This window comes from Stegodyphus dumicola, chromosome 2 (assembly GCF_044657685.1).
Source record: "Stegodyphus dumicola isolate Sdum_Otavi_A_Nest chromosome 2, ASM4465768v1".
Lineage (NCBI taxonomy): Eukaryota > Metazoa > Arthropoda > Arachnida > Araneae > Eresidae > Stegodyphus > Stegodyphus dumicola.
This window is the reverse complement of record NC_140769.1, coordinates 190994316-191017090: the sequence shown is the minus strand read 5'-3', so window position 1 is coordinate 191017090 and position 22775 is coordinate 190994316. Positions and strand designations below refer to the sequence as shown.

Here is a 22775-nt window from a genome sequence, read left to right as displayed (position 1 = left end):
GGAAAACCACGAAAACACCCATCCAGCCAACCGTTGATTAGTTGTAGAAACAGCAACATCAAAATTAGTAGAACTGATAAAAATCAAGGTATAGACATTATCAGCCTGATTATCGTTTGTAATGTTTTTTTATTATTGTCCAGTAATTGCCTGATTACAGTAAAATATATTTATTTTGTTTACTGAAGTATTAAAGTAGAGAACTAAATAAAAGGTGTTCTTGTAACTATATATATTACTAAGGACCTAACAAAATTAAGGTTAGTTACAATTCTCATAAAGGCAGATCTGACATCCCTTAAAATGGATATTTTAATAGATAAATATGACTCAACTGAATTCAAAACCTAGTTATCACATTCAAAAAAAAAAAAAAAACTCTTGAAAAGGCTTATTTGTTTAAAAAAAATTTAAACTAAAATAATAAGTACCTAGAAATCAATATTTAAAAACAGATATTCAGTTACAGACTTGGCTTCTGCCATTTTGTAAGCAAGTGAAAAGCTGATGTCAAACTTTGAAAATAGATAGGTAATATTTCAAGCATCCTTTAAAAATGTAGTCCATAAATTTGAATAATGTGGAATTCATGAACTTTGAATCAAATGTTTTGGACATGTGTGTACAAGACAGTACACTGCAAACAAAATAAGAAGAGGTGATATATTTAATTTTATCTTGAAAAGATTGCAATTTTCACTGAATCAAGTATTCCAAAAGTATGATATGCATATTACATTTTATAATATGGTTTGTATGTTCCACTGCCAGATGAATAGTTTTTAATATATATGTTTAGCAGCAAAGTCTTTTTTTTTTTTTTTTTCTTTCCAATAACTTATAAATATTTGCTTTGAAAAGCCAGAAAATATATAAAATTCATACCATCTCCAGTGATTGGCATATACGTAACTTAACTCTAATATAAAGAAATAAGAAATTGTTTAATAGTTTTTGGATATTAAAAGATTTTTAATTTTTTTCTAATTTTTTCAAAAAAAATTTATACAATTTACCAAAAGAAAACATTTTTTTTAATTTCTTAAAATTATTTAAAACATTGAAAATCCTTATCATAAAAGCTACAGATTCATTTAGCTTTTAACAACATGTCCATTTCGTGAAGTTACAAAACGGTTTACATGGAAATTGAGATTTCGACAATAATATACAATATACGTTATTTTTCCCTCCTTGTTACTGCAAATGTATTATGCAAAGTTGGTAAAAATAAACTTGTGTATTTATATTATAGTATATGTACACTGCTCAAAAAAAAAAAAAAAAAATGGGACAGTGCTATATCTCCCGTTCTACTCGGCCGATTGACAAAATTCAACCTGCGTTTTTCATGTCTCGAAAGCGCGACTTAGGATATATATTAGATTTATATATATCACTATTCTAACATAGGTATTTTGACACAAAATTGGACTTTTTCTGAAATAACATACCAATTTTTTTCCATATTTCGATTCTACGACTCAAATTATGCCAGAATACCAAGTTTTGTAAAAATCGTACGAGTAGTTTTTAAAATATTAGCTCTCAAAATTTTAGCTCCTCAATGTTAATTGAATTTGGCAAATATTTATTAATATCTCTTTTTTTATTAAACTTTTTTGATTTTTTCTCTTGCATTTCGAAATTTAGGTTCATTCCAAATAAAATCTACCCATTTTTTGTGTTTTATTTTTAAAATTTCTATTTTAAAATAATTTTTATAAATTTTTCGAAAAAAATTTTGAATTATAACATATAAAATTGTTACCATCATCTTAAAGTAGGTGTATTTTTAAGCATATCTGCAAAAAATTAGGCTTTTTTATTCAAAATTTTCTAAGATATACACGAATTTACATATTTTCGCTTTTTGAAATTTGGCATCTTTTTTTGAGCGATAATAACGCCAAATGTGGTCTATGGATTTTTGTTACAGTGAATTGCCACAGCTATTTTTAACCTTAAATTTCAAGTAAAATTTTACGGAGAATTAATTATACGACATTTTTTCCCTCAATGATGTGTAATAAATATTTATTAATACTATATTTAAAGCTATTTTTTAAAATTATAGATGATATTATTCAAATTTTTAGCTATTTTTTTAAATTTCTCTATCTTTTAAAAAAAAAATAAGAGTAAATTTTTGTATGAGTAAATTTTTACCTTCGGCGTTTTATCGTCTGCTGCTTTACTTCGTTTAAATCGAATTGTCTAAAACTGAGAATTTTTGTTTGATGTTTATTTGAATTTTATGACAGTAACTGCATAATTTATTTCTAAAAACAAACTGTTGCTTTTGAAGTGGCTGACAGAGCGGCTGATACATATTTTTAAAGCACAGTATATTTTTATAGAAACATAAGATTTAGAATAATCATTTTTATAAAAGTCAAATTATGATATAAACATACAACCCTCTAGAGACTGAATTAATGGAAGTTCCGTGGTTGTGTAGAAATGATCTGTAGCTACTTAATGGCTGGATAAGTAAGCAGATTCTGTGGACAAGTAAGAATAATTATATAAACGACACCCAACATTCTGGATTCAATTAACAACGAGGATATGATGTTTATTAAATGAATTCAAGAAGTTTTAAAACATAAAAAATCAACTCAATTTTTTATCTTAAAATGTATTTTTGTGCGTAGAGTATTTTCATTATATTCTTAAAGTTCTAATTTAGAATGTAATTGTCAAGAACTGAATCCTAATCATTAGTAATATAATAAGTAATTATTACGGTTATTAATAAATCCTTCTTATAAATTGCAAATATTGCGCACGATATTATTTATTTACACTTCAATTCTAACCGTCAGCTCTAGTAGAAGTTACAAATCAATTACATTTAATTAAGGATTGGATTGGATTATTTAATTATCGCAAAGCACACGAGGGTTATCTGCCTAAATGGAGGGATTCCTTCGTGGAGGACTTTCTAAGGGAAACTGGCTCGTATACACGTTACACATGGGGAAAACCTCGAAAACGCCCATGCAGCCAGCCCGTTCGCGGGATTCGAACCTCGGACCGAACTACCAGTGTTCAGCGTCTTTACCGCTCGGCCGCTGGTGGGCTATTTAATTAAGAAACGACCATCTAAGTTTAAAAACAGCGTACCGTAGCAGTAATTCAATTATTAGCGCCGCATCTTTCTTGTTACTCCCGATTGGCAAGCTACATGATTTTTAATGAGTATTCGGGTTTTACTAGTAACTTCACTTAGAAATCGCGCTTAAACTAGGTTAGTTGGTTATTTTAACATAGAAAGAACATGGGAGCTATTTGATTAAGATGCTTTCATAGAGAACCTTTGTAAAGAGAACCTAGAAAACTAGGAAAACCAACCATGCAGCCTGGGTTAGACTTCGCAACAAACAATTAGTATTTAACAATCTTCAAATGCCAGGCAACTGGTGAGGCTCCAATTAAATCTGTAATTTAATATTTTATTTCTAAATATTTAAAATATTGTTGTATTGTTAGACACAAAAAGCAGAATTTAAGTTTTGTTAACTCGTTAGTAAACTACCAAGCCGTAGTGCAAATGAATATTCAAATGCTTTTGCAGTAATTGTATTCACTTAATATTCTTGGAATATGAGCTAAAGAAGGAACGTTTTCGGAAGATTAAAGAAGTGTTTAAATCCAGTGATATTAGGTTTGTCTTACAAGCTCAGGATCAAAACGATTCTGCAATTGCCCGAGTAGTTGACTTGTAAATGACTGTGAATTAAGCAGATAACTTTTAATCTTACGTTTTCAGTCAGAAAACCTATTCTGAATGTTTTGTATTGCATGACAATGCATCTTTTCATTATTCAATAACCAGTCGGAGAACCGCTTATGTTCCGAAAATAAGTATGTGTACTCAATCGTCCTGCATGTTCTTCAAATTTGTCTTGTGATTTTTTTCTTTCCCAAAAACTAAAGTTGTCTCTCAAAGGAAAGTTTTTTGACATTGAAGAGACAAAAGGAGTATGACATCTACTTTTAGAGGCATGTCAAAAACAGATCTCTACAAGCCTTCTCTTCCATTACATGTTGTACAGTCAGACAAAAAGTTGCATCAGCGTAAATTTTATAATCTATTTTTATTCCACTCTGATTACTTTTTTAACATACAGTGAATATATACTAAATCTTTTACTTTAGCTTAAGTAATTCGGAAGTTTTGACGGAATTGTTGTCGGAACTAGGACTTAGAAGATAAGTCAAATTAAATATTTCGATAATCCAATAAATTCAAGGTCGAAGTTTCAATATTTTATTTTTGGAGGGAGGGGAAATTTTTTTAGTTTTGGTCCATTATCCTAAGTATATTTGCTTTGATTCTTTATTTTTTCATAAAAAGCAAAAAATTTACGCTTGGTATACATATAACGCATAGCTTCAAATTAAAATTTAATAATATACAGAGTGGTTATAATTAAAGTTCCACACTGAAACGGTCATAAAAGGAAAACTACTGGATCAAATGTTATCAAACTTGGTAATCGTGTAAAGGAGGTCATGGGAATTTATTTTCCGCGAAAAAAAGGAAGTTGGAAACCTCACCACTAGGAGAAAATGGCGCTGTATGCAATATTGTTAAACGAAATATGGGTCGGAACGTAACTTAACCTTTTGTTACACGGGTTTAACATGTTGCATACCCTTAAGAAACTTTGAAGTAGGCAAATTACCATTTAAAAGCGTTGAATTCGATAAAAGTCGAGTGCGCCATCCGTGTAAGTGAGAAATTCGTCCGTGAAAACCACGAATTAGCGATTAGAAAATGTGAGATCGCAAATCACTCGCACAAGTGCGTACAATCTGGAAATCGTTTTCTTACAGATCGCTAATTTGTAATTTTTGAAGCCTGAATTCGGCACTAATAATGAAGATACTGCTTCAAAACGCTTTTAATCGATTTGGGCCAAAGAAATCCCTCATGTTATCTATCTAGTTCCATTGCATTCTCCTACTGCATTCGATTGCATAGCAGTCATTCCACACCGTTTAGTGTCGAATGACAGCTAGTTTTATAACTGAACCATTTTTCTCTGAAGAGCAGGCGACAGCTGGACCACTGTGATTGCAGCTCACTTAGAGTCAATGTTAAAATGTTTCGTGATACATGAACTGCATGGAACTGCAGTAACATGCCATTTTAGATACTACGATTTTTATGCAGGGCTGGGCCCCACCTCACGTGTGTCGCACAGTTACTTAGGAAACATTTCACGAATGAACGTCTTATAGGCCGACAATTCCCCTCTTCCCACCAGACCTCAATCTCTGTGACGTTTGGCTATGGTGTTATCTCAAAAGCACTGTTTATGGTGATATTCTACACAATTTGGCAGAAATGAAAAATGTCCGTAACATTCCTCCTGATATGCTAAGAACTGCTGTTAAGAATGCAGTAACAGGATTTAACTTGCTCTCGGAAAATGCTGGACGCTACATTGAACATGCTTTGTAACACGTTTCGGAAACTATTAAACACATTTTAAACAGATGTTTTCATGTCTTATTTCATTTACCAATATTGTATACAGCGCCATTTTTATACTGGTGGTGAGTTTTTGAACTCTCTTTTTTTTTTTTCCCCGCGGAAAATAAATTCTCATAACCTCCTTTACACGATTCCCAAGTTTGATAACATTTGGTCCAGTAGTTTTCCTTTTATGACCATTTCAAATTGGAACTTTAATTATAACCACCATGTAAATTAAACTTTAAAAGTCTGACAGTTTGGTTCAAGTCCCAGCTTTAAAAATATATATATTTAAATATAATATTTTATATTAATCCTCTTAGAAAGAATGTTTTAAGAAGCTAATTTTTCTCTCGCGTTATAAATTGTATAAAAAAACATGATCTTTAATATGATTTAGATTGTTTCAGCCGATATAAGAATCGGGTCACTCGGTGGTACAGAATAAACCCTGCTGGACTGTTTTATTTCTTTGTCATTTAGCAAAAAATCTTTTAATTAAAATATTTATGCTTTGGACTTTGCTCTATACTTTGTTTATAGTTAAAATGTCTAGAAAATTAAAAGCTGTCTTCAGCTGAAACGCAGTTGATGCAATTGAAATTTAAAAAAAATTGACAAGAATGCAAAATTTATGGAAGTCTAGGAATCGAAAAATCTTAATTTTTTGTGTGAGCACTGAAAATAACTGTAGAAGAAAAGAAGAAAATTAGGGAGAAAAGTAAGCAAAAATTTGCAGGGAAATTTGGCTGTCAGACATACCAAGATGTTTCAAAAAGTTGGACGCTTTTCAATATACTTTCAGGATACTTCAAAGAATTTAGGTGTTCAAAGAGAAAACACTTGGACGTGTACACCACCACCACCAAATACCATCAATTGAGCTTGTGTTAACAGAAAAGACAAAAACGATATCATTAAAGATTAAAGTGAAGAGCGACTGGTTGTAGACTCTATGGTTGTATAAATTTAAATTTCGTTATAGAACATCATATCGTATCATAAATGGAGAATCCCATGATTTTCTCAGTCGAATTACTTGAAGATTTTGGAGTTTATCCAGTGATGTATGTGGATGTCACCTAAAGACGTTTTTTTTTTCCTCCTGATGAAACAGCGGCTGAGCGGTAAATCGCTGAACACTGGTAGTTCGGTCCGAGGTTCGAATCCCGCGAACGGGCTGTCTGCATGGGCTTTTTCGTGGTTTTCCCAATATGTAACGTGTATGCGAGCAAGTTCCCTTAGAAAGTCCTCCACGAAGGCATCCCTTCCCTTAGGCATAATTAAATAAACCAAAACCTCTTGATGAAACCAGACTTGCCTTTCATCTCATACCTTCAAAATGTTTAGCCTCTAAAGACTGATAAAGGCTCTGACCAAATACTTCGTGCTGAACTTTCTAAGAGAAACCAGCTAGCATACACGGTACACATGAGAAAATTCACAAAAACGCTCATGTAACCAGCCCGTTTACCGGGATTCGAACCCCGGAGTGAACTACCAGTGTTCAACGATTCTTTACCGCTCGGCCGTTTGTGGGCCTTTATGAAATGGAAGGCGAGAACTTTATTTAAAATGATTGTCAGAAATACCAAGATTATTTCGAAAAGTTGGATGCTTTTTAATATACTTGCAGAATGCCTAAAGAAAAAGAGCAAGAATAAAGCAGAATGCCTGAAGAAAAAGAAAAGAAAAAATAAATTTTTGCGTAAAATTTAATATTTCTACTTTTTTTTTAATTTAAAACTTTTTAATCTTATGATATTTGATTCTTGCGATTTCAAAAATAAAATATTTGACTAAAATATGAATAACATTTTAAGAAACCAAATGTAGGATAAAACTGTGTAAAGCAATGGGCACAATGATTAAACTGTTTAAAGCAGTGTATGCAAGTCATCCTATGTTAAAATGTCCGTTATACATCTCTCTTATTTATATATTTCTTTTCTGAACGGAACATTGAAAGGCGTGTTAACTGTGCCTTACTGTAATTTCTCTTTTAATATATGCAGTTTTCAAATGCATCATAGTCTGGGTTACAAAATATTCTTCGGAAAGTAACGCAATTCAAATAAATAAAATAAAATTCTGGAAAATTTATATTAATAAATATATTTAAAATGCTCAGTTCGAAGGAATAAATAGAAAATTTAAAACAATTATCTGAAGAGACAATGCAACACAAACAATTAAAATAAAAGTATAAAAATTAAAAAATTTCCTAAAATAATAACTATGACAAATAAATATATATAAAGAAAACTATTTGAAAAAAAAAAAAATAAACGCTGCACCGTTATTGACGCAGTTTGAATAGGTAAATAGAAATTTTTAAAACAGTTATTCGAAGAAAAAAATGCAACTTAAACAATTAAAATGAAATTCGAAAAAGAAAAAATTACTTAAAATAATAACAGTTATAATAAAAAATATATAAAGAATATTATTTGGAAAAAAGAATGATGGTGAATTTTTTTCCTCTCACGGGAAAGGAAACAAGGTTGCCATATATTAAGACGTTCGCCAAGTGAACTATCCTTGGCGCAAACTGAACAAAAAGTGCCAACATAAATTTGTGAATTTCTCCGTAAATTTCGCTCCAAATTTTACAAAATTTCATATTTAGGCGTAATTTGAGTTGTCGAATCGAAATATGTAAGAAAATTGGTATGTTATTTCAGAAAAAGTCCGATTTTGTGTCAAAATACCTATGTTAGAATAGTGCTATATATAAATCTAATATATATCCTAAGTCGCGCTTTCGAGACATGAAGAACGCGATTTGAATTTTGTCAATCGGGCCAGTAGAACGGGAGATATAGCACTGTCCCTTTTTTTTTTTTTTTTTTTTTTTGAGCAGTGTACATACATATATTGCTTATACTGTTGCTATATTATATATGTGTGTGCGTGCATTGCCAGTATATGTTGTTTGAGCAATCTATTGTAAAAAATAATAATTGCATTTTTGTTGTATAAATAACATGCTAAGGAAACTTTTGTCTTGAATAATATCTTTCATGAATGATTCTATAAGAAGTTGTAATTTAAATGAAAGGAAAACTATGAAGAGTTTGACATAGCAAACTTATTTCATAATTAACAAGAGAATTTTAGAACACAACTGTTGTTTAAATGGCATGTCACTGAAGGGCTAAAGAGCAAAGTGAAATAATGCAAATCACAAAGATTTTTTAAATGTTTATTCACAGATGTCAGATCTATTCATATATATTAGGCAGATTGGTTTCTGGAATACAGTTAAAAAAATTAAGACAGATTAAGAACAAAATTTTTTTAATTAAATGACCAAACAATTTTTCCCAGTTTCGAAGAGCATATTGATAAGTGAACATAAATGTCTACTGAATATATATTACAACAAACAATTTAAAATAAGAATAATATGATCATGAGTATAAAATACATTGAAGTAACATAAAAATTTAAACATTTTGCATTAATTGTAAAAAATCAAAATGGCTTAAAAATAATAAAGATGTAAAAATTAAATATATTTATTATATACTTTTTAAGATAGATTTCACAGTTATTCCATAACTATTGTATATATAGTTATCCATAATATTGTATACAATAGTTATCCATAACTATTGTATATATAGTTAAATTTAAATAATTCTCTTGCGCCATTGCTAGTTTGTTTCTCTTATAATTTTTTCCAAAATTAAATTTTCAAGTTCTAATAGTTTGGTTTTCTTTAGTTTATGAATTATTTTTGCACTCAGCTTTATTTACATTTTACTTATAGTTTCTGTTTAAATACTATATACTTATATATAAAGAATAAAATTGAAATGTAATATATATTTGTTTATGTGAAAGGACACTTTTCACCATAGACTTATTGCATATTAATTACTAAAGTTAATAATTTTTTACATAATTTATATATATATATATATATAAATTTGTAATAATTTTAAACATAATTACATTCATTCTGATAATTACTAAAGTTAATAATTTTTTACATAATTTATATATATATGTATAAATCTGTAATAATTTTAAACATAATTAGATTGATTCTGAAAAATATGTAAAACAATATCATAATTTGAATTCAACAAATATTGTCTATTTGTATAAAGCTAATTTAAAATACAAATAAAGAATATTCGTTGAATTCAAATTTATTCTTATAAAACAATACCATAATATATATTTTAATCTAAAAACTGCAGCGTAATTCAATAAATATAATAATTAACAATAAAAACAAAAATTATAATAATTTATACATAAAAACATATTTATAACAATTATGTTATATATGAGATTCATTCTGAAAAATATACATAGCTAAATATATGCATTCATTTCTGAAATAGTTTATTTACATTTCAGTTTTTTATGGATTAGTTTTATTTTTTAAATGGCAGAGGAATACTAATTTCTCAAGAAAAAGGGAGGTAAATTGATTACAAGCATTGACTTTTTAAAATTTTTTATTGTTTAATGTAATGTTTCTCATTCTTTAGACCTTGAACCCTGCCCACCTGCTCCTCCCAGATCTTCCAAAAAGGCAAAAAGTAAAATTCAAATTAGCTGCATACATCATTACATCTATATAGTTGAAAATCTCAGAGTCTGGAAATTATCACTTTTTCTTCCACAGCTGGCATTTTATGAAATTTATTACTTTTATTCTATTTCTTGATTTTTCAATGTAGTCTTAGAAACAGAAGAGAAATTTAAAGCACTATGATGCTTCTTACCAAAATATGTTAATACATAGAATGTGTAATCCATCACACTAATGAAAGTACCACCATTTATTTAGTTAATAGGCTAAAGATTATCAGACCTCTAATAGTCTAGAATTATCAAAAATAAATATAAATTTTCTTTCAAAATTACTTAATATCAATATAAAATTATATCAATTTTAATTAATTGTATTTTAAAATGTGTATACTGGTAATAGTATATGCTAAAAAATTGTTTTCGAAAGGACAAAGGTAAGGTGGTCAACAGATTATTTTAATTTTTAAAAGTGGTCCCCATTTGAAAAAAGTTTGAGAAATGCTGGTTTAATATAAGCCACTGTGGACAATGTTAGTTAGTACAGATTGATAACCAGCCACAAATCAATGGTGAGTACTCAATTCCAGTGTAAGGTTTGGCTGTATATGTGTTATCTGCCTGCTCCTGTGATACTGATTGCATTTTGTGGTACATCTTAGGCAATTTTTTCCAGTGATGAGACAAGTAAGTTAGACCATAATTCTTGACATATGATTAACCTTAAATGTTTAGCCATTAGATTAAAAAAAAGTTTAATATATACAAAAAGTAAATAGATTTATTATTATTATCAACCTGATATATATTTAGCTGCCATGCTAAACGGACTGAATAGTCATACTTTCACATGCATGAAAGTGCTATGAATTACAAAAAAAAATTAAGTTGCTTAGTGTATCAAAACATAAGTTCTTTGTTTTTAAAAATAAATATCTGTAAAAAATTCGTTTATGCAAGGAGTTATCAGCTTCCAAAAATTTCATTCCATATATTTTGTACTATTGTTTTCTCAGATTTTGCTCCTCTTTTCTTGTTGGATCTACTCCAGTTCTTGTCTAACAGCTGCACAAATGGCTCACCAACTTGCTTCCTTTTAGGAAACCTTGGAATTCCATTTAAAACAGAATTATCTTCACTCTGGGGTGGATTATTACCAATGCCTTGCAAATTGTTTTTAAACACAGCTAAATGATACAAGATGTATTCCATCAAATACATTTTTGATGGAAGTAATCCATGAAATGTGATAGCTTTATCACTGCAGCAATTCATTCCCTGAAAGTAATAAATAATCAGTATAGCAAAAATTATGAATATGAAAAATCAAAAAGTTTAATTAATTAAACCTTTCCGCCACGCTACCTTTTAAAATTGAAATTTCGATTAAAAAAAAGGTAGGCAGTCTAATTAGGCCTAGAGGAGTACACAAGTAAAACTTTGTGAAGGTAGCATTTATCATTTTAATTCTGTGGGCGTGCCCGAAACGGGTACACTGATTGAATAGAACTTCGAAAAGAGTGCTGAAACGAGCACTGTGTAAAAGAGTAAGAGATTTTGCCTAAAATAAAAAACACTAGATTCTGAATATCATAGCAGATTTAGCATTACCTAGGGTGTGCCACGGGGAGACCTGCTACTCTACACCCCCCTAAAGTGTTCTTTTTTGGTTATATGATGATTACATGTATATGAACAGGAAAAAAACGTAACTTGGGTATATGATATTTACATTATTTACATTTCATATTTACACATTAGTCTATTTTTTTATGGTGGTACTTTTCGAAGAAAGTGACACCACCTTTAAAAAAGCACAACCCAATATTTTATGTTTTGCACATGTACTGGGATCTGTATCAGATTCACTATCTGAAGCAATTTGTATAGCACTTTCAGTGCTTCAGAAATGGTCAGCCCTCTCCGATCCGTTTGGAAAATAATTAAAAATCCGAAAAAATAAACTAATATTATATCCACAATTAGAAATTATAAACTATGAAATAAAATTAAATAAACGTCTACAACTCAAAACTACTAAATGTAGCGCTAGCGAAACTTTGAACGAAAGCGAAAGAAGAAAAAGAGAACTGCTCTAGTGAAAAACCAAGCAGCTAACCGATAAAATTACCCTTGACCTTCAGAAAATCATCCCAACAATTTGTTAGTCATCCCAAATCCAATCATCCCAAAAAAATCCTCCCCCCCCCCCAAAAAAAAAAAAAAAAAAAAAAGAGAAAAGAAGAAAGAGAAAAAAAAGGAAATGAATAACAGATGTGGACCCACGTTTCTGTTGTCAATGAACTGACCGATGAGATGCGGAGAAACAAAGAATACAGTCTCTCATTTTTCTTAGAGTCTTGGTGTGCCCGGTCTGGGAACACCTTGGGTTTGCCATTCGATTTTAGGCAAGATTTCAAGGTAAAAATTTAAAACTAATATAGAATAAGCAGATTAGCATACAGCCAAAAAATAACATATTTTTTTTTCAAACAATTCCTTTTATACCCTAAAAAAATCTGGAAGATTTCTTTGAAAAATGAGGGTCTTAAAAAACTAAACATGACTAAAATATATGGATTGGTTTGTGTTCAGCTGCCATTTTCTATAAATAAAGAAGGTTCAGTGTAACCTATAGTAACATCTAAATCCTTTTTCATTCAATTTTTCTGTGCATACAGAAAGAAATTTTCAGACCGGGCACACCGTGCCGCAAAGGGTTAATATTTTTGAAATTCTTAAGCTGAAAATAAATAATGATTGAAATAGTATCTGAAATATTGATATACGTGCACAAAAGATGAATGCTGAAGTAATTAGCAGGATTAAGGCTGTAATTAAAATACAAATATGCTCACCAAAAATGAAAGCTGAAACTATTCCTTGTAATTTTCATAACAGATGCTAAACATCCGACGCATGTTCAGTCTTTTTTCTCTCGGTAAGCAAAAATTTGCAGTTGCAAAAATTATTTAGAATAAACTGAGATACTATTATTCTTCTTCGTCTTCAAGCCAAAAGACACAGGAAGCAATGTTCAAAAAGAACTGTCACCTATATACGGCCTAGAACTGGTCACCTTGACACTGTACACCTATAACAAAAGTGATTCCACAATCTGCGGATAACATTATGATCGATATTTGGTATCCTTGCTGCTTCAACATGTGACAGGCCTGTTTTCATCCACCCAACTACTAGCCATCTTAAAGAACCTAATTAATGATTTCTCCGGGGCAAGGTTTTACAGAGAAAGTTTCGGCTAACATTCATCTGAATAACTACATAGTACACATGTTTTTATGTATCAACATTTTTGCCTTCATTATTTGAACATTAAAGTATAATATGAAGGAATTTTTTAATGTTCTTATTCAATATAAAAATATTTAAAATAAATTCTAATTTTTCTTTTTATATAGATTCAGGAAAGCAGGATGAAACCTCCAGTTTAAACAGGTTGCCGATTTAATGCACAAAATAATTCAGTCAGTTTAAATCTTTAATTCTGGAATTTCATTTTTCAGTACAGTTTATTCTATTCATTTATTTAAGTTTTAATCTTCTGTTAACACAGCTCTGGCTATCATTTAATTATTTCATCAAATTTTTTATTATTATAACCTCAAAACATAAGAGTTAAAACTTTATGTTAAAAAAACTAAAAAGATTTGAATGTGGAGTAGCTCTTGCATGTGCGTGAAATTTATGGAAACAGACAATAGTTGTAATATCTAAAAAGAGCATAAAGGGTTAGCATTAGATACAATTATCGGAACTATTTATTAGTGACTTTTAAATATATTAATCTATAAATTTTATTAAGTAAAATACATAAACGTACCAAAATATGATTAATAAGATAGTATTTTCCCTCACAACTAAATCACATTTTACACTACTAATCAAAATTAAAAGATATTGATATACATAAAACTGAACTGTTGTTTATCGAAAAATTATTAAATGCAATTTGTATAGAGTTATTATTTAACATACATTATCATGTTTCCCAGTTGATTAATCTCAATATATTGAATTTTAAATTCAAATTTACAGAAATTCAAAAATGATGGGAAAATAATTTGTCTTCTTTTACTATAAATCTTTCTTTAATATGGTGTATAAATCTTCACTGATAAAAATGAAAATCTTACATCTTGATTTCATAAAATTTATTAAATTATTCATTAAGCCTTACGGAATTGCATATCACTTCTCTGAAATCAAACTTTTCAAATCCTGCAGAGTCCAGAGCGGCATTTAACTGCAACAATCAACTCTTCAAATAGCAAGTATTCATTTGTTCATTTGTAACATTATTTTATTTATTTATTTATTTATTTTTAACTTACATCTACAAGCCTTGTGTAATACTATATAGTGCACAAAGAGTTTAACCATTATTAGAAGGGGGAAAACAGCAAAGATGAATATATGCATTCAAAAATATTGGTTCTTACATTGGCAAGGTGGTATATAAACCTTCAAAAGTTTTTGTCTCCACTGGCAAGATAGCACACACAGAGAAATCTCAGTTTTGGCGCAAAATAGTAAGGTAAGATATATGGCACTTTGCCTTTAATATAAATGCCTTTTCCTCTTTGGGAGGTAAATGAGAATAGGGTACAATGTAAATGGGCATGGGAAATTATTCTCTAGGGATATATGAGGTTTTTATCATCGTTTATTTGCAGATGACAGTTTGCAATAATTAACTTGTTTCAAAGTTTTAACTTTGATTGAACATGCATATAAATAAGTTATACAAGTAAAAATTATATTGCTACTGAAATGTTCAATAATTACTCTCATATTAGTAAATTATATAATGCAGTACAATGGGAATCTTATATTCTCTGAACATGATATTTTCTGCACATATACACTGGTGTGCAAAAATTAAGGCTAAGGCAGAGAAAATAGCTTAAAAATTGGAACAAGGCAACAGATTGGACTAAAAGATCAATCAGGAGATACACTTCAGACCTGTATACAGCATATGCCTATATTCCATGATTTAGGGGAAAAGGTGGCACACATGAGCGAGGTATGCTCAGCAATTCGGAGAAAGCTATTTCAAGGTGTATTCTAATTCAAATGTAAACATTAATAGCTTTCCCATTTACAAAACTTGTTGAAACAGCCCATTGAAAGACATATTTATTAGCTGTGCTTTATAGTATTTTCTTTTTTAATGCAAAATACAGTTTTCAAAGGCATTGTGATGAATACTGGGTGACAAATATTCTTTCAAAAGAAATGCTATTCAAATAAATGAAATCAAATTTAAAAAAAAAAAAATACATTTATTAAAGTGCACAATGGAAATGAATAAATGATTTTTTTTAAACAACTATTTGAAAAGCTATAATTCAACCAGCAACAAATACAATTAAAATGAAATTATGAAAAGAAAAAAAAGTTTAAAAATAACAATTGTGATTAAGAAATATAAAGTAAAAAATATATGCAAGAAAGAAAAGCAATTCTTTCTCTCAGCTCACTCAAAATGAAAGAGAAATTGAAATAGGTTGCCATAAATGAGAAGTTCACCAATTGAATTATTCTTGGCATAAGGTAAAAAAAAAAAGTGTGCCACAGTAACTTTATGAAGTATTGAATAATTTCATTCTAAATTTTATAAAATTTGTTTTATTTAGGCTAATTTGAGTCGTAGAATCGAAATATGAAAAAAAAAAATTGCCATACCATTTCAGAAAAAGTCCCATTTTGTATCAAAATATGTACGTTAGAACAATGGTATATATAAATCCAATATACAGGGTGTATCAGTACAGCGATGACAAACTTTCAGGAGAGATAAGAGTACATCTAGATGATGGAAAATCGCATATAAATGCAAGGTTGGAAACGCTTTCCTGGCGTGGTAGTGGCAACACAAAAATCAAGAAAGAAAGGACACAAATGGGTCGAGAAAACATGTTTCTTATTCAAAGTACAGCAAAAACAAAGGAAAAACAACATAAAGAGACAACAATAGTCATCAAAGCAAGTGTTCAAAATTACAACCCGGACCGTGATGCATCTTTTATTCATGATGCAGATCTTCCATGCACCGGAGAAGTGAGGCCTACATCACGGTCCAGGGTCGTAATTTCGAACACCTTCTTTAATGATGATAGTTTTTTTTTTTTTTTTTTTTTTTTTTTTATTATTATTATTATTATTATTATTTTTTATTTGTTGGTTTCTGCTGTACTAAACATAATAAAACATGTTTTGTCTTACTGCTTGTGTCCTTCCTTTTTTTGTTTTGTGTCGTCACTACTGCACGAGGAAAGCATTACCAACCATGCATTGCTATGTGATTTCCCATCATCTAGGTGTACTCTATCTCTCCTGAAAGTTTGTCACTGCTGTACCGATACACCCTGTATATCCTACGTCATTTTACTGAGACATAAAAATACAAGTTGAATTTCGTCATTCGAATCAATAGAATGGGAGATAATTCAAGGCATTAAACTGCTAAGATTTGGAATGAAGTTACAACCTTATCTATGCTTGATGAAACCTGATCTTTGATACTGTGAAATAGGAAGATGAAAGTGGAATAGCTAGGCCTCCTTGAATTTGTTTCTGATGTTGAAGGGCTTGAAAAAAAGTTTGAAGAAAACAATAAAGTGTGTATAATAAAAGAATACAAGATTTTATGAATTTATGAAGAACGCTACAGGATTCTAGTAGATTTCAGAATATGTTAATTCAAATGAAAGTGGTAAAAGAATACAAAAGAGGAATGAATATGAGTGCGGAAATGCGAGCATCACTAGGATTTGAAAGAAAGCTGTTAGATTAAATAATGCATTGTTGAATTCAATAAATTATTTTAAACATTCGGCTGTGTATGTACACTGCTCAAAAAAAAAAAAAAAAAAAAAAATTTCCAGATACATTGTACACTGCTAAAAAAAAAGAAGAAGAAGAAGAAGACAGTGCTATATCTCCCGTTCTACTGGGCAGATTGACAAAATTCAAACTACGTTTTTCATGTCTCGAAAGCGCAACTTAGGATATACATTAGATTTATATATAACACTATTCTAACATAGGTATTTTGACACAAAATCGGACTTTTTCTGAAATAACATACCAATTTTTTTTCCATATTTCGATTCTGCGACTCGAATTATGCCAGAATTCCAAGTTTTGTAAAAATCGTACGAGTACTTTTAAAATATTAGCTCTCAAAATTTTAGCTCCTCAATTCTCACTTTCTGCTTCAGGGGGAAAAGCTCTATGAGCTAGCCCTTCTCTTCTAAGTCCTGAGTAACTTCATTTGGAAATAGCGCTTTAACTAGGTTAGTTGGTTATTTGAACATAGAAAGAACATGGGAGCTATTTGATTAAGATGCTTTCATAGAGAACCTTTGTAAAGAGAACCTAGAAAACTAGGAAAACCAACCATGCAGCCTGGGTTAGACTTCGCAACATACAATTAGTATTTAACAATCTTCAAATGCTAGGCAATTAGTGAGGCTCCAATTAAATATTTTATTTGTAAATATTTTAAAATATTGTTGTATTCTTAGACACAAAAAGCAGAATTTAAATTTTGTTAAATCATTAGTAAACTGCCAAGCCGTAGTGCAAATGAATATTCAATTTCTTTTGCAAGAATTGTATTCACTTAATATTCTTGGAATATGAGCTAAAGAAGGAACGTTTTCGGAAGATTAAAGAAGTGTTTAAATCCAGTGATATTAGGTTTGTCTTACAAGCTCAGGATCAAAACGATTCTGCAATTCCCCGAGTAGTTGACTTGTAAATGACTGTGAATTAAGCAGATGACTTTTAATCTTACGTTTTCAGTCAGAAAACCTATTCCGAATGTTTTGTATTGCATGACAATGCATCTTTTCATTATTCAATAACCAGTCGGAGAACCGCTTATGTTCCGAAAATAAGTATGTGTACTCAATCGTCCTGCATGTTCTTCAAATTTGTCTTCTTGTGATATTTTTCTTTCCCAAAAACTAAAGTTGCCTCTCAAAGGAAAGTTTTTTGACATTGAAGAGACAAAAGGAGTATGACATCTACTTTTAGAGGCATGTCAAAAACAGATCTCTACAAGCCTTCTCTTCCATTACATGTTGTACAGTCAGACAAAAAGTTGCATCAGCGTAAATTTTATAATCTATTTTTATTCCACTCTGATTACTTTTTTAACATACAGTGAATATATACTAAATCTTTTACTTTAGCTTAAGTAATTCGGAAGTTTTGACGGAATTGTTGTCGGAACTAGGACTTAGAAGATAAGTCAAATTAAATATTTCGATAATCCAATAAATTCAAGGTCGAAGTTTCAATATTTTATTTTTGGAGGGAGGGGAAATTTTTTTAGTTTTGGTCCATTATCCTAAGTATATTTGCTTTGATTCTTTATTTTTTCATAAAAAGCAAAAAATTTACGCTTGGTATACATATAACGCATAGCTTCAAATTAAAATTTAATAATATACAGAGTGGTTATAATTAAAGTTCCACACTGAAACGGTCATAAAAGGAAAACTACTGGATCAAATGTTATCAAACTTGGTAATCGTGTAAAGGAGGTCATGGGAATTTATTTTCCGCGAAAAAAAGGAAGTTGGAAACCTCACCACTAGGAGAAAATGGCGCTGTATGCAATATTGTTAAACGAAATATGGGTCGGAACGTAACTTAACCTTTTGTTACACGGGTTTAACATGTTGCATACCCTTAAGAAACTTTGAAGTAGGCAAATTACCATTTAAAAGCGTTGAATTCGATAAAAGTCGAGTGCGCCATCCGTGTAAGTGAGAAATTCGTCCGTGAAAACCACGAATTAGCGATTAGAAAATGTGAGATCGCAAATCACTCGCACAAGTGCGTACAATCTGGAAATCGTTTTCTTACAGATCGCTAATTTGTAATTTTTGAAGCCTGAATTCGGCACTAATAATGAAGATACTGCTTCAAAACGCTTTTAATCGATTTGGGCCAAAGAAATCCTTCATGTTATCTATCTAGTTCCACTGCATTCTCCTACTGCATTCGATTGCATAGCAGTCATTCCACACCGTTTAGTGTCGAATGACAGCTAGTTTTATAACTTAACCATTTTTCTCTGAAGAGCAGGCGACAGCTGGACCACTGTGATTGCAGCTCACTTAGAGTCAATGTTAAAATGTTTCGTGATACATGAACTGCATGGAACTGCAGTAACATGGCATTTTAGATACTACGATTTTTATGCAGGGCTGGGCCCCACCTCACGTGTGTCGCACAGTTACTTAGGAAACATTTCACGAATGAACGTCTTATAGGCCGACAATTCCCCTCTTCCCACCAGACCTCAATCTCTGTGACGTTTGGCTATGGTGTTATCTCAAAAGCACTGTTTATGGTGATATTCTACACAATTTGGCAGAAATGAAAAATGTCCGTAACATTCCTCCTGATATGCTAAGAACTGCTGTTAAGAATGCAGTAACAGGATTTAACTTGCTCTCGGAAAATGCTGGACGCTACATTGAACATGCTTTGTAACACGTTTCGGAAACTATTAAACACATTTTAAACAGATGTTTTCATGTCTTATTTCATTTACCAATATTGTATACAGCGCCATTTTTATACTGGTGGTGAGTTTTTGAACTCTCTTTTTTTTTTTTCCCCGCGGAAAATAAATTCTCATAACCTCCTTTACACGATTCCCAAGTTTGATAACATTTGGTCCAGTAGTTTTCCTTTTATGACCATTTCAAATTGGAACTTTAATTATAACCACCATGTAAATTAAACTTTAAAAGTCTGACAGTTTGGTTCAAGTCCCAGCTTTAAAAATATATATATTTAAATATAATATTTTATATTAATCCTCTTAGAAAGAATGTTTTAAGAAGCTAATTTTTCTCTCGCGTTATAGATTGTATAAAAAAACATGATCTTTAATATGATTTAGATTGTTTCAGCCGTTATAAGAATCGGGTCACTCGGTGGTACAGAATAAACCCTGCTGGACTGTTTTATTTCTTTGTCATTTAGCAAAAAATCTTTTAATTAAAATATTTATGCTTTGGACTTTGCTCTATACTTTGTTTATAGTTAAAATGTCTAGAAAATGAAAAGCTGTCTTCAGCTGAAACGCAGTTGATGCAATTGATATTTAAAAAAAATTGACAAGAATGCAAAATTTGTGGAAGTCTAGGAATCGAAAAATCTTAATTTTTTGTGTGAGCACTGAAAATAACTGTAGAAGGAAAGATGAAAATTAGGGAGAAAAGTAAGCAAAAATTTGCAGGGAAATTTGGCTGTCAGACATACCAAGATGTTTCAAAAAGTTGGACGCTTTTGAATATACTTTCATGATACTTCAAAGAATTTAGGTGTTCAAAGAGAAAACACTTGGACGTGTACACCACCACCACCAAATACCATCAATTGAGCTTGTGTTAGCAGAAAAGACAAAAACGATATCATTGTAGATTAAAGTGAAGAGCGACTGGTTGTAGACTATATGGTTGTATAAATTTTAATTACGTTATAGAACATCATATCGTATCATAAATGGAGAATCCCATGATTTTCTCAGTCGAATTACTTGAAGATTTAGGAGTTTATCCAGTGATGTATGTGGATGTCACCTAAAGACGTTTTTTTTTCCTCCTGATGAAACAGCGGCTGAGCGGTAAATCGCTGAACACTGGTAGTTCGGTCCGAGGTTCGAATCCCGCGAACGGGCTGTCTGCATGGGCTTTTTCGTGGTTTTCCCAATATGTAACGTGTATGCGAGCAAGTTCCCTTAGAAAGTCCTCCACGAAGGCATCTCTTCCCTTAGGCATAATTAAATACACCAAAACCTCTTGATGAAACCAGACTTGCCTTTCATCTCATACCTTCAAAATGTTTAGCCTCTAAAGACTGATAAAGGCTCTGACCAAATACTTCGTGATGAACTTTCTAAGAGAAAGCAGCTAGCATACACGGTACACATGAGAAAATTCACAAAAACTACGAAAACCAACCATGCAGCCTAGAATTCGCAACAAACAATTAGTATTTAACAATCTTCAAATGCTAGGCAATTAGTGAGGCTCCAATTAAATATTTTATTTGTAAATATTTTAAAATATTGTTGTATTCTTAGACACAAAAAGCAGAATTTAAATTTTGTTAAATCATTAGTAAACTGCCAAGCCGTAGTGCAAATGAATATTCAATTTCTTTTGCAAGAATTGTATTCACTTAATATTCTTGGAATATGAGCTAAAGAAGGAACGTTCTCGGAATATTAAAGAAGTGTTTAAATCCAGTGATATTAGGTTTGTCTTACAAGCTCAGGATCAAAACGATTCTGCAATTGCCCGAATAGTTGACTTGTAAATGGCTGTGAATTAAGCAGATAACTTTTAATCTTACGTTTTCAGTCAGAAAACGTATTCGAAAACGTATTCCAAATGTTTTGTATTGCATGACAATGCATCTTTTCATTATTCAATAACCAGTCGGAGAACCGCTTGTGTTCCGAAAATAAGTATGCGTACTCAATCGTCCTGTATGTTCTTCAAATTTGTCTTCTTGTGATTTTTTTTCTTTTCCAAAAACTAAAGTTGCTACTCACAGGAAAGTTTTTTGACATTGACGAGACAAAAGGAGTATGACGTCTACTTTTAGAGGCATGTCAAAAACAGATCTCTACAAGCCTTCTCTTCCATTACATGTTAGGCAGTCAGACAAAAAGTTGCATCAGCGTAAATTCTATAATCTATTTTTATTACACTCTGATTACTTTATTAACATACAGTGAATATATACTAAATCTTTACCTCAGCTTAAGTAATTCGGAATTTTTGACGGAATTGTTGTCGGAACTAGGACTTACAAGATAAGCCAAATTAAATATTTCGATAACCCAATAAATTCAAGGTCGAAGTTTCAATATTTTATTTTCAGAGGGAGAGGAAATTTTTTCAGTTTGGGCCCATTATGCTAAGTATATTTGCTTCAATTTTTTATTTTTCCATAAAAGCGAAAAATTTAAGCATGGTATATATATAACGCATATATAATAATATATACATATATAATAATGGTATACATATATAATAATTTGTAATTTTTGAAGCCTGAATTCGGCACTAATAATGAAGGTACTGATTCAAAACGCTTTTAATCGATTTGGGCCAAAGAAATCCCTCATGTTATCTATCTAGTTCCATTGCATTCTACTACTGCATTCGATTCCATAGCAGTCATTCCACACCGTTTAGTGTCGAATGACAGCTAGTTTTATAAATGAACCATTTTTCTCTCAAGAGCAGTTGACAGCTAGACCACTGTGATTGCACCTCACTTAGAGTCAATGTTAAAATGTTTCGTGATACATGAGCTGCAGTAACGTGGCATTTTAGATACTACGATTTTTATGCAGGGCTGGGCCCCACCGCACGTGTGTCGCACAGTTACTTAGGCAACATTTCATGAATGAACGTCTTATAGGCCAACACTTTCCCTCTTCCCATCAGACCTCAACCTCTGTGACTTTTGGCTATGGGGTTATCTCAAAAGCACTGTTAATGGTGATAATCTAAACAATTTGGAAGAAATGAAAAATGTGATACGCTGACATGTCCGTAACATTCCTCCTGATAGCTAAGTGCTGCTGTTGAGAATGCAGTAACAGGATTTAACTTGCTTTCGGAAAATGCTGGACGCTACATTGAACATGCTTTGTAACACG

The 22775-nt window shown here is 31.0% G+C and overlaps 1 protein-coding gene across 1 annotated transcript in view; it reads right to left on the bottom strand.

The window, feature by feature from the left end:
* Positions 1-8674: 8674 nt before the first annotated feature.
* Positions 8675-22775, bottom strand: part of LOC146998684 (glycoprotein-N-acetylgalactosamine 3-beta-galactosyltransferase 1-like) — a 37052-nt gene continuing 22951 nt past the window's right edge. The window contains exon 2 of the mRNA XM_085811577.1: positions 8675-11320. Coding sequence (XP_085667703.1) covers positions 11009-11320 — 312 coding nt within the window. The 3' untranslated portion in view covers positions 8675-11008. The remainder of the gene's footprint in view (positions 11321-22775) is intronic.